This window comes from Nematostella vectensis, chromosome 7, assembly GCF_932526225.1.
Source record: "Nematostella vectensis chromosome 7, jaNemVect1.1, whole genome shotgun sequence".
NCBI classification, from domain to species: domain Eukaryota; kingdom Metazoa; phylum Cnidaria; class Anthozoa; order Actiniaria; family Edwardsiidae; genus Nematostella; species Nematostella vectensis.
Window position 1 is genome coordinate 1,950,679 of NC_064040.1, and position 11,182 is coordinate 1,961,860.

The following is an 11,182-nucleotide window of genomic DNA, read 5'->3' on the forward strand; positions in this document are numbered from 1 at the left end:
AGGCTTTACGCAATGGAGTTCTCCTGGAATACGTAACGAGCTAGGTTAGAAACTGTGCGAAGAGCACTGCTTACCAATGTTCTGAACACTGATGTGTCTTGTAAAAGCTACAAATCAGGGTTCAAACTTCGATTTTCTTCAGTTTCGAAAAGGATTTCTATTTCTGTTGCGTTGCATTACGTTGCGTTGTCTTCTACAACTGGATTGTGATTCGCAAAAACGTAACAAAACTTTCCCAATATTTTTGCTTTTCTTTTAACAACAATTTTTTCTCTCACAAGAGCATCACTTACTTTAGCGTTCTGATCTTAGCTCTGAACCAGCGGCGCTTGTTGTCGAAGTCAAGAATTGCCCTCCATGTACACTGAAGCAAACCGTGGTTGTTCTCCTCGAGCATCTCCGGGTTGCGTCGAATGAAGTCATTAAACACAGTATAGTATGCATCGTGATTTGCAAGGGAGATTAGCGCATTCTTGACAACCTAATAACCAGAACAGAGACTCTTAAAGACAGCTTTTCAATAAGGAAAAAGTGCGGAGATGTAAAAGCTAAAGCGCATGTGAAATTAAAACAAAAAGAATGGAAGAAGGGGAAACAGGTTGCCTCCTAATTGTGTTTTTATTTTTTTCTATAGAATTTTTCGACTATGACATAGTTGGAGTAGTTATATTATACATACTTTGAATGTCTTCTCCTTCTGGGCCTCATTACTAGGCTTCTTTAGAAGGTCTCCTAATACAAACAGCTGTTCGGGTTTGGGTTTCATCAGAGCCAAGACACAACTCTCCTGAGCCTTAAAGTTTGCGTATAGCAGTGGTGGCCACCCATACTTGTCCAGGCAGTCAACTGGGTGTCCACTATCCAGGAGTAACTGGACACATCTGGTATTTCCTGCCATAGCAGCCAGGTGGAGTGCGGATGTTTTGTGGCTATCCTGGAACAGTGAAATAACAGTCAGATACAAACCTATTCGGATAGTCAATATGATTTTACCCTACAGGAGTGGCTGGACACATCTGGTAGGAGAAAGGTTATCCTAAAAAAGTCAAATAAGGTTTATAACCTCGCCTCAAATACATAACAAGTGTCAAGCAATACGTTTTAATTAAAAGAATGAGTTGTACATAGCTGCAATTAACATACAGATATATATTCACATACACCCAGGATAGTTATGTTGTGGTTTGAAATGCTTCTTGGTTTGAAATTGTTAAAACCAGTTTGAAAAAAATTCAAACCATGCCACATTTGTTGTGGTTTGAAATGCTTCTTGGTTTGAATTTTTTTCTGGTTTTAATAATTTCAAACCAAGAAGCATTTCAAACCACAACAGTTACTCAGCCCCTGTTTCGGTATAATGGTGCCACCAAGGGTTTGTGACCCTGACCCTGTTCAGGATAACATATTGTCCTGAACAGGGACAAGCAGGAAAACCCGAATAGCAACAGTCTCCCCTCCTCCGCAAACCTCAGAGTTCTAATGAGAAAAAGGCTTCACAACATTCTACTTGACAAGACATGTAAAAGCAAAATTATAAATTTGAGCCCTTCTCAGGACAGGGAAGCCTGAAATATATATCCTGTTTAGGACAGAGATCAGCCCAACCATACCCAGCGATACCCAACCATACCCAGCGATACCCAACCATACCCAGCGATACCCAACCATACCCAGCGACACCCAACCATACCCAGCAATACCCAACCATACCCAGCGATACCCAACCATACCCAGCGATACCCAACCATACCCAACCATACCCAGCGATACCCAACCATACCCAACCATACCCAACCATACCCAACCATACCCAGCGATACCCAACCATACCCAGCGATACCCAGCGATACCCAACCATACCCAGCCATACCCAGCAATACCCAGCGATACCCAACCATACCCAACCATACCCAGCGATACCCAACCATACCCAGCGATACCAAACCATACCCAGCGATACCAAACCATACCCAGCGATACCAAACCATACCCAGCGATACCAAACCATACCCAGCGATACCCAACCATACCCAGCGATACGTCCCTGTCTGTGGATACAGGAGGGTAATTGTACTAACCATGTTCTTGGTCCCGCTGATCAATAACAAGCTTTAAAGCCAACCAGCCCTTGGTTGTTTATACACAAATAGCACATCCCTACATAGTGAATAAAGGGAATACAGAGTTCAAACAAATAGCGGAGGATCTTACAGTGATCATGACAGTGGCACCGGCATCAATGAGAGCAGCAAGGCAATCCGCATTTCCACTCAGGCATGACTGCATCAGAGGTGTGAAGTCTGTAGAGAGAAAGATTTTTTATTCTAAACAACTGTCAACAAGTAGCGCTTGCTTTGACTTTGACCAAATGGTGCAACTTATGCAACACATGGCTAAATATGGTAGTAATGGTGCAACTTATGCAACACATGGCTAAATATGGTAGTAATGGTGCAACTTATGCAACACATAGGTAAATATGGTAATAATGGTGCAACTTATGCAACACATGGGTAAATATGGTAATAATGGTGCAACTTATGCAACACATGGGTAAATATGGTAGTAATGGTGCAACTTATGCAACACATAGGTAAATATGGTAATAATGGTGCAACTTATGCAACACATGGGTAAATATGGTAATAATGGTGCAACTTATGCAACACATGGGTAAATATGGTAATAATGGTGCAACCTATGCAACACATAGGTAAATATGGTAATAATGGTGCAACTTATGCAACACATAGGTAAATATGGTAATAATGGTGCAACTTATGCAACACATGGCTAAATATGGTAATAATGGAGCAACTTATGCAACAAATGGGTAAATATGGTAATAATGGAGCAACTTATGCAACACATGGGTAAATATGGTAATAATGGTGCAACTTATGCAACACATGGCTAAATATGGTAGTAATGGTGCAACTTATGCAACACATGGGTAAATATGGTAGTAATGGCGCAACTTATGCAACACATGGGTAAATATGGTAATAATGGTGCAACTTATGCAACACATGGGTAAATAGGGTAATAATGGTGCAACTTATGCAACACATAGGTAAATATGGTAATAATGGTGCAACTTATGCAACAAATGGGTAAATATGGTAATTATGGTGCAACTTATGAAACACATGGGTAAATATGGTAATAATGGTGCAACTTATACAACACATGGCTAAATATGGTAATAATGCTGCAACTTATGCAACACATGGCTAAATATGGTAATAATGGTGCAACTTATGCAACACATGGGTAAATATAGTAATAATGGCGCAACTTATGCAACACATAGGTAAATATGGTAATAATGGTGCAACTTATGCAACACATGGCTAAATATTGTAATTGTACTAACCATGTTCTTGGTCCCGCTGATCAATAACAAGCTTTAAAGGGTTTAGCAACTGCCTCAGGCAAAGTGAGTTATTGAAATCATTGCCACCCTCAAGATACGAAGCACACTCTACAGCAAAGTGAAGCATGTTTCCTCCATTGGCTGTCTTAAAAGTGTTTGGATTGGCACCATATTTTAGAAGAATTGCAGCACACTGCAAAAAAAAGAGTAAAGGTATATACATTGCACTTGTCTACTACTAAATGAACAGACTTTAGTCTTAATACGATGTTTTAGTCAGTTGATTGTTGCAACCATTATGTATGTATCTAAAAAGAAATAAAATATATGTGATAATCTGTCACTATATGAATTCAAAATCAAACTTATACCTGGTGTTGTCCTGCATAAATAGCAGCGGCAAGAGGCGACAGTCCCCTGGAGTCCCTACGCTCCAGTACCTTTACACAAGCCTTCTTATCATGTGAAAATAGCATGTCCATACATCTGCCCCTGGTAGAACACCCAGAACCACTTCTATCTTCTCCAATAGCAAAATGCAGCATGTTCATCCCACTCTTAGACTTCATTAATGTTTTATTAATTGACTTTAAGTCTACACGATCAAGGAGTACCTTAAGACAGTCTGGATGTCCGTTTGCAGCATAAGCAATAGCTGGGAATCCATACTTGTCCAGAGCAGTGCGATCTGCTCCATACCTTAGGAGAATTCTCATCATGATAGCATTGCCCTGTAGAGCGACCAAGTGAAGGGCTGTTCTCTTACTTGGTCCACGTTCATAAATACTATCAGCTGAGTCTTCCAGACACTTTTTTGCTCCATTAATATCATCATCAAGTATAGCTAAATGCAAGGGAATACTCTTGTTCTGGTCTGTTGTACACTCAGCTAATGTTCCATCCTCACTTTCTGATTCATCTTGTTTCACAATGCGATTCCATTTAGATAGTCTTTTTCCCAGTTTGTGTTTTCTAGGACTCTTCTCTATGTACTGTTTGTTCTGTTCTGCAGATTCAATATTGCCACCTTTGTGACTGAATGTGTCTAGAAGTTTAATAAAGTGTGAGGCTTCTTCAGAATTCATGCCATCTTCAGACTCATCATTAGAGACAACAAAATCCTTCTCATATTCATCTGAATCTCCCAGCTCCCCCCAGATACTTAAAGCCAGGTCACATGTATCATTATACTCTTCATCTTCAGAAGTCTCTGGACTTTCTTGCACTTTTGCCTTTTGAGCTATACGTGTTTTGGGCTCAAGTTTTGCCATTTTTCGCTTTTCTTTGAGCTCAGTAAACAATTGTTGCTTTGAGTCTTCCTTCTTTCTCGCTAAAGTTCTTGCTCTTCTTGACTTTGGTCTAGCAGTGGGTGCCTTTTTGACTGGCAAATCTTTCTCTCTTTTGACACTTTGTTTATCTTCATAAGGATCATCACAACTACTTGAATCTGTGATAACACATTTTCTTGAGCTTGACAGTCTTCTTTTCTGTGTACTTTTCATAATAACACCATCAGAACTATCATCACTCTCAGGCACTTGCTTTGATTTGCTTTCACCATGTCTTCTTCTAATTCTTGACAATGGAACATCACTATCCTCAGAAGGAAAACCTATTTCTTCTTGCCTTTCCCTCGACGTCACAGCTTGTTGGTCATCTTCTACTCCAGAGCGCAGTTTACTCCAAGGTTTGATTTTTGGTGAGGAGTCATCTGAGCTTGATGTGGGATTATGACCATCATCATCACCATCGTCATCTATAAAGTCAGACAGACTGTCTCCTGATGGATAACAGTCAGCCGCTCTCTCGGTGACATAAGAATTGCGTCTGAATTAAATTAAAAAAAGATATTAGTCATCACATCATTGATTAAAATCTGTTAAAATACTGCATATAATAATCAATTTATAATTGGCATGGATACAAAGAAGAGTGAGGTATTCTGAAGTCGTTGTGTCACCTCTTTTGAATACTCTATGGTCCATAACTTCTCCAGTACAGTAAATGTTGGAAAATTCGCGACCGAAAAAATCACAAACACTGAAAATTCAGTGTCAAGGTCAGGCCTTGGACCCCAAGACCCACGAATTTTCCAACATTTACTGTAGTGTGTAGCCAATCATATCTAAGAATACCTGTAATATGGGACTAGTTACCACTAGACAAACCTATGTCACTTACTCTCTGATGAAGTCATTTACCAGCCGACAAGGACGTAGAGAGTTACACCTTTCTTCTTCTAACTCAACGTTCCTCAAAACTCCAGGTGAAATGCTTTCCAGAGCCTTATCCCTCTGTGGAAGTTTAAACTCCCTTGAGGCCTTTTGTCTCAGTCTCTCAGAGCTTCTAGATGTTGGAGTAGGACAGGAATTTCCCGCCAAGTTTCGTCCATTACTACTTTTCCTGGTTCGAGGTGTTTTGGGTGAAGGTTTAGGTGAGCTGTTATTGGAATAGTTGTCCTCATTATCAGACTCTGACGAACTTTTTAAATTAGATCTTTTACTCCTCCGTATTTGACTTTCAGTCTTAGGAGTTTTGACTAAGTTCCTTTTTGTCACGCTGATTCTAGAATTTATATCGAGGTCAAGTTCACCCTCAGAATCCGAAGAGAGCGATTCCAATCGAGCTAGTCGTCTCCGTTTGGTGTTTCGAGTTAACAAAGCAGACTCGTCGCTTTCGTCACTCGACATTTGAGCTAGAAATGCCTAGATCATGACTGGTAAGCGCACACAAATGTTAATATTTCACATTTAAACCTATGGCGATAAGCTTACTTATTAGCAACACACTCTTTACCAAACTACATCCTACTTCGATCACGAGATCTCGCCTTCAGAGCTGACGCGAGGTGTAGCGGAGAGTAGACCCCGTCAAAAGACTGAATAGCTCAGCCAAAATTACAATTCCAAACTTATTTCCGAGAAGATCACGTTTTGGTATAAAAAAATATCCGCAATTTGAAAGAAAACGATTGTATCGTGGAAGCAATGGCTCAAAGTTAACTTTATATTTCGCACCTAAACACACGAACACGGGCCCAGGCCCCTTGGACGTGCGTGGCGCGAAAATCGCTCATCAATCGTGACCAAAAATTAATAATCATAATAACGCTAAAAATAAAAAATCTTCATCTAAAGCATTGCGAATCATTAGTTTCGACCACAATCGGTATGTTTGAAAGCAGAGAAGGTAAAAATCGACTAGACTAAGGCGGGTTATCCTGGGCGTTGCGCATTGCATCCTGGGATTCTCGTACCAGCCCTCTAAAACCCACTCGTGCAATATGGCTTCGAAGCAAAAAGTATCTTATTTTTGTTACCTGCAAAAATATACCCGAAAATACAACTGCACTGGATAAATACCTGAGACATGGGTTTCAATCATGGGCGGTAACTAAAAAGGTCGTTTTTACTGTGAGCTTCTTGGGCGTTTAGCCCTTCTTGCAAGGCTGCGTGCTGAGAACGAATTTCAACCGTAGACCATGTCTAAAGCCACGAAACGAAAACACGTGGCGAAAGAAGTAATGGATGAGTATGTGGTACCCGAGGGAAATCAGCAGATCGTTAAGGTATTATGAAGTCTATTACTTTATACTGAACATTTTCATTATATGGTACCCCCTTCTTGTCCATCCCTCCTTATCAGGCGCCAAACGTTTCAAAATTCATTTTCGCACTATAGTATCAATTTGCAAATCAAGTAATGCCAAACCGTACAACTATTAAATAACCATTGCAAGTATACAAATTCACAAGAGTATGCAAAAAAACTTTGCTAGTAAGTAAAGATTTCGTGAGTTTACAAATTCCATGCAAGTATGAAAAAAGCCATGCAAGTATACAAATTCCATGCAAGTATAAAAAATCCATGCAAGTATAAAAAACAATGCAAGTATAAAAAAAACATGCAAGTTTAAAAAAAACCCATGAAAGTATACAAAATCCATGCAAGTATACAAAATCCATGCAAGTATAAATCAAAGGGCTCTGTGAGCCAACTCGTGAATGCAAATTTGTTTTTCTAGTTATTTTCTTTTGTGAAAAAAAAAACATATACAGGATGAATTTTGAACAAAGGATGAACACATCCAAGATGCTGGGAGTACATAACAATGTCCTTTCTTTTAGATGTGATGAAACACCAAGAACAGTTTGATTATTTATTATTATCATAAAAAGTAAAGAAAAAAAGAAAAAAACAAATAGACGTCACAAGTAGGGATCGAATCTCCGGTCTCTGACGTCTTAGACAAGCGACCACTATACCACTGAGGCATTGCCAAAGTAACCTCTGAGTAAAATTAGTATAAAAAAATAAGTATAAAAAAAACATGCAAGTATACAGAACCCATGCAAGTATAAAAAAATCAACCTACCTCACCATTGTACCATAAATGCTTGTTTTATTTATTTTTGTGGTTCGCAAGTAGGGTGTTATTTAGAAGCAGGATGCTTATTGTAAGGGGACACATGAAAATTCCGATTAAGCTCTAAATAAATGACTTTAATGTCTTCATTTCAAGTATTATATTTAAGAAATAATACAAACTTGATCATAAATCAGTAAGAAACAAACAACTCCAACAAATAGTCCAGTATGAGCTTTTCAATAGCAAATAGAGTAACTAAGTTTAAGCCTTGCATTTGGTCATCCTTACATTTTCACAGGAAGGGAGAGGGCACTTAGATTACTCTTAATGTGTGATAGGGACATTAGTTCAAAGTGGGGTGCTTATTGGAAGCTGGGAATAAACATACATATCTTGAGAGCAGCCCTTTCGGTTGAGTGGAGTCAGTAATCCAACCCCCCCCCCCCCCTTCCCCCTGGCTTGGGCATGCTTAACCCTCACTGTTTCACCTTTGTACCTTACTCCTATGGAAAAACTTAATTTATTGATAACTACAGATCACTGCTGGACGGGGCAACAATCTGCATGAAGTTCAAACAACAGAAGAAAAGAATTATCTGGTCAGCATGCCCTCCAAGTTCAGGAAAAATGTTTGGATCAAAAGAGGTGATTACTGTATATTTCCTTGAGTGAGAAGGCTAAAGAAAACCTGAATAAGTACAGATTCCAATGTAATGGTGTTGTGAATTTATAGCTGTTGCTCTTTCTAGGTGATTTTGTGATTGTGGAGCCAATAGAAGAAGGAAATAAAGTTTGTGCAGAGATTGTCCACATCTTGTATCCCAAGCAAATCAAGTATCTGAAGCAAGAAAACATCTGGTTTGTACTACAACAAACTTTGCTTTGTCAAAGCTGCAGTTAAAGTTTGTCTTTATTGAGGTCAGATGTTCTCAGTGCACCATTCGATGGTTGTATATAAAAAAGAATGGGTTGGCTTTGTAACACAAATGTCGCAAACACCTTTTGCTGGCAATCTTTTGCTGTTATTCCAATAACCCTCCTTGCCACCAACCATGTGGTTTTGATACATGAAATCCTGTGTTCCATTTCTTAAATTGAATACTTCTGGTTTCTCTAGGCCTGAGGCTTTTGCCGATACGAAAAAAACAGCTCATCAGGCAGCAGATAATTCTCAATGGTATGTATGAATCATGGTTTATAAACTAGTTAAATCCCTACGTGTTTTTTATCTATGCTTTTCATAATATTAAGAATTTTTAGCAACATTTGATCACAATGATAAAACGAAGAATCAAACAGGGAAAAACAGTGCAATTTAAAAAAAAATCAAAATATCAGAAAACATCATGCGTTTGTATTATGGAATTTCAGAAAAAAACTCCTGATTGCTTCTTTATTATTAGCTTTATTACACACATGGCAAGTTTTATCCCAAAGCTATTTTTCTTCTTGGAGCAAAATTTGACCTTTTCTGTATATAAAATATTATAAATCTGCTAAAACAATCATCATTCCTCAACGAAACAGGGTTTGAAAACTGTAAATGGTGAATGACAAATGGCAGTTCCAGGACCAAAAGGACCCGTTGTCCCAAAATATTTGCTCCAAATTCAGAAAAATACATATATATAATATACGACTATCCATTAAATGTAATTGATATATGGTTCTAACATTGTTGAGTTTATTTACCACCTTCATTTTAACAAATTATTACTTCCCTTTCGGTCGTAGAACTGCCATTTGGCAATTGCCATTCACCATCAGCACTGACAACCTTTATTGAAATAAGTGTATACAAATAGTTTGAATCTTATTTTGCTGAATAAGCATGTATTTTGCAAAAAATTATATATACTGCAAATTGTTTTACTTTAAATACTGTTAAAGCTCCCTAAAGCCCCTTCTTTTAAGCCCCCCTCCTATGGCCTAAAAAAAAGCATAGCTCATTTCCAAGAATACAAGTAATTCTTACTTGAATAATAAAACGAAATGCCTATTATGAAGAGACAAGTGTAAATATACACTAAGTTATATTATGTAAAACTTTTGTAGGAGACAAAAATGCATAATGTCGACAATTGAAAAAAGAGATTTGAAGTACGCCCCCTTGCCAATACTTAGCTTATTAGAGCTTTAACAATATGTACAGTTGCTCTTTTATAATAGGCTTTTATAGTACATTGGAGTTGTACTTGCTTGACTTAAGGTTTTAGATTACTTACCAATATTCAGTTGTTTACACCCTTAGCAAGGCGTATGCATTCTGTTTGTTTGTTTTTGTCCTATTTACTGTTCTTGCTAGTCAAAGCTAACAAAGTTACAATTATTTTAGTTCTGTTCAGAAGAGCAATCATGAACAGTATGACGACAATGACTTTGATGATGGTGATGACAACGGCTTGTTTGTGAACACCAACCACCCCCCTGCTCTGGACGACAGTGATGAGTCAGATAGCTCTTTAGACGAGCAAGAAAACAGCATGTAAACAGCAAGATTGGTTTTGGTCTAAACATTATGATTTACATACAAGCCTTGCCAGACTGTGTTCTTTTTCTCTAAGAGGAGCTGACAAACCATGTCCACATTCCCATGGTACCCCAAGGCCTTGCAACATGCAGTAACTGTGAATGATGAATTCCCTGGGTCTACCATGCACACGATTACACATATTAAAAAGTTCTGCTCTTCAAAGGAGCTCATTTTAAAATCCAAAATCTTTATCTGAATACTGTATTAAAATCTAATATTCTAAATCTTTAGTGCAAAGCATTAAGATACTTCTGTATCTCAGGTTTAGTTGCTGCAGGTAGAAAAAGACCCAATTTAAAATAATCACTGGGCCAATCTATTTTCTGTAAGGAGCAATGAACAATTACAATAAGACGCTTACCACAAGTTATCATAAATTGCTATTTTTTATGTTGACTTCTCTTGGAAATAGCCGAGCTTGTTTTGACTTTTAAATAAAAACCACGAAATTTGTGCAATGTTTTTTTTTGTAAATTCACAGCAACACTTCCAATATCCCAGCTTGAAGTGTCCACCAGAAAAAATAGTTGTGCTACCACCAAGAGTTCTTGTTGTGTTAGCAGGACAAGGGAATCAGTATTGTGTAAGAATGTTTTCAAAAATTATAAGGAAGTGACCAGTAAGGGAATGCCTGTGCCCCATTGCATTTGATGGATGACATTTGATGACCCTTCAATATGAAATGGCTTCACAATACCCCGCAAGATGATAAAATAGCCAGCTTTGCAATTTTTTTAGGCCCCACTTAGGGCCACATCTAGAAGCCAAATGCATTAAATAACTCACATAGAATATGGCAAGGTATTTATCTGAGGGTTTTGTAGAATAGTGAGTACCTCTAACTTGCAGTTGACACTATTTTTTGTCCCTTCGTTTTGTCAAAATGTTTTCTATTATGGTTGTG

The 11,182-nt window shown here is 38.2% G+C and overlaps 2 protein-coding genes and 1 long non-coding RNA gene across 4 annotated transcripts in view; 2 read left to right on the plus strand and 1 right to left on the minus strand.

The window, feature by feature from the left end:
- LOC125568362 lies at window positions 1–595 on the plus strand. The gene is made up of 2 exons (XR_007312288.1): window positions 1–44; window positions 313–595. It is a non-coding gene; the product is annotated as an uncharacterized LOC125568362 (long non-coding RNA).
- Window positions 1–6,560, minus strand: part of LOC5506160 — a 24,443-nt gene extending 17,883 nt beyond the window's left edge. For both annotated transcript variants that reach the window (XM_048730477.1, XM_048730476.1), the window contains exons 1-6: window positions 5,558–6,560; window positions 3,748–5,203; window positions 3,377–3,569; window positions 2,212–2,300; window positions 680–934; window positions 294–481 (exon numbers count right to left, since the gene is read on the minus strand). In XM_048730477.1, the coding sequence (XP_048586434.1) occupies window positions 294–481; window positions 680–934; window positions 2,212–2,300; window positions 3,377–3,569; window positions 3,748–5,203; window positions 5,558–6,066 (2,690 nt within the window). In that variant the 5' untranslated portion in view covers window positions 6,067–6,560. The remainder of the gene's footprint in view (window positions 1–293; window positions 482–679; window positions 935–2,211; window positions 2,301–3,376; window positions 3,570–3,747; window positions 5,204–5,557) is intronic.
- Window positions 6,561–6,632: 72 nt separating this feature from the next.
- Window positions 6,633–10,731, plus strand: LOC5511958 (probable RNA-binding protein EIF1AD). Its single transcript, XM_001632266.3, has 5 exons — window positions 6,633–6,944; window positions 8,282–8,390; window positions 8,495–8,603; window positions 8,863–8,922; window positions 10,081–10,731. The coding sequence occupies exons 1-5, from the start codon at window positions 6,858–6,860 to the stop codon at window positions 10,232–10,234; spliced, it is 519 nt and encodes a 172-aa protein (XP_001632316.3). The 5' UTR covers window positions 6,633–6,857; the 3' UTR covers window positions 10,235–10,731.
- Window positions 10,732–11,182: the final 451 nt, after the last annotated feature.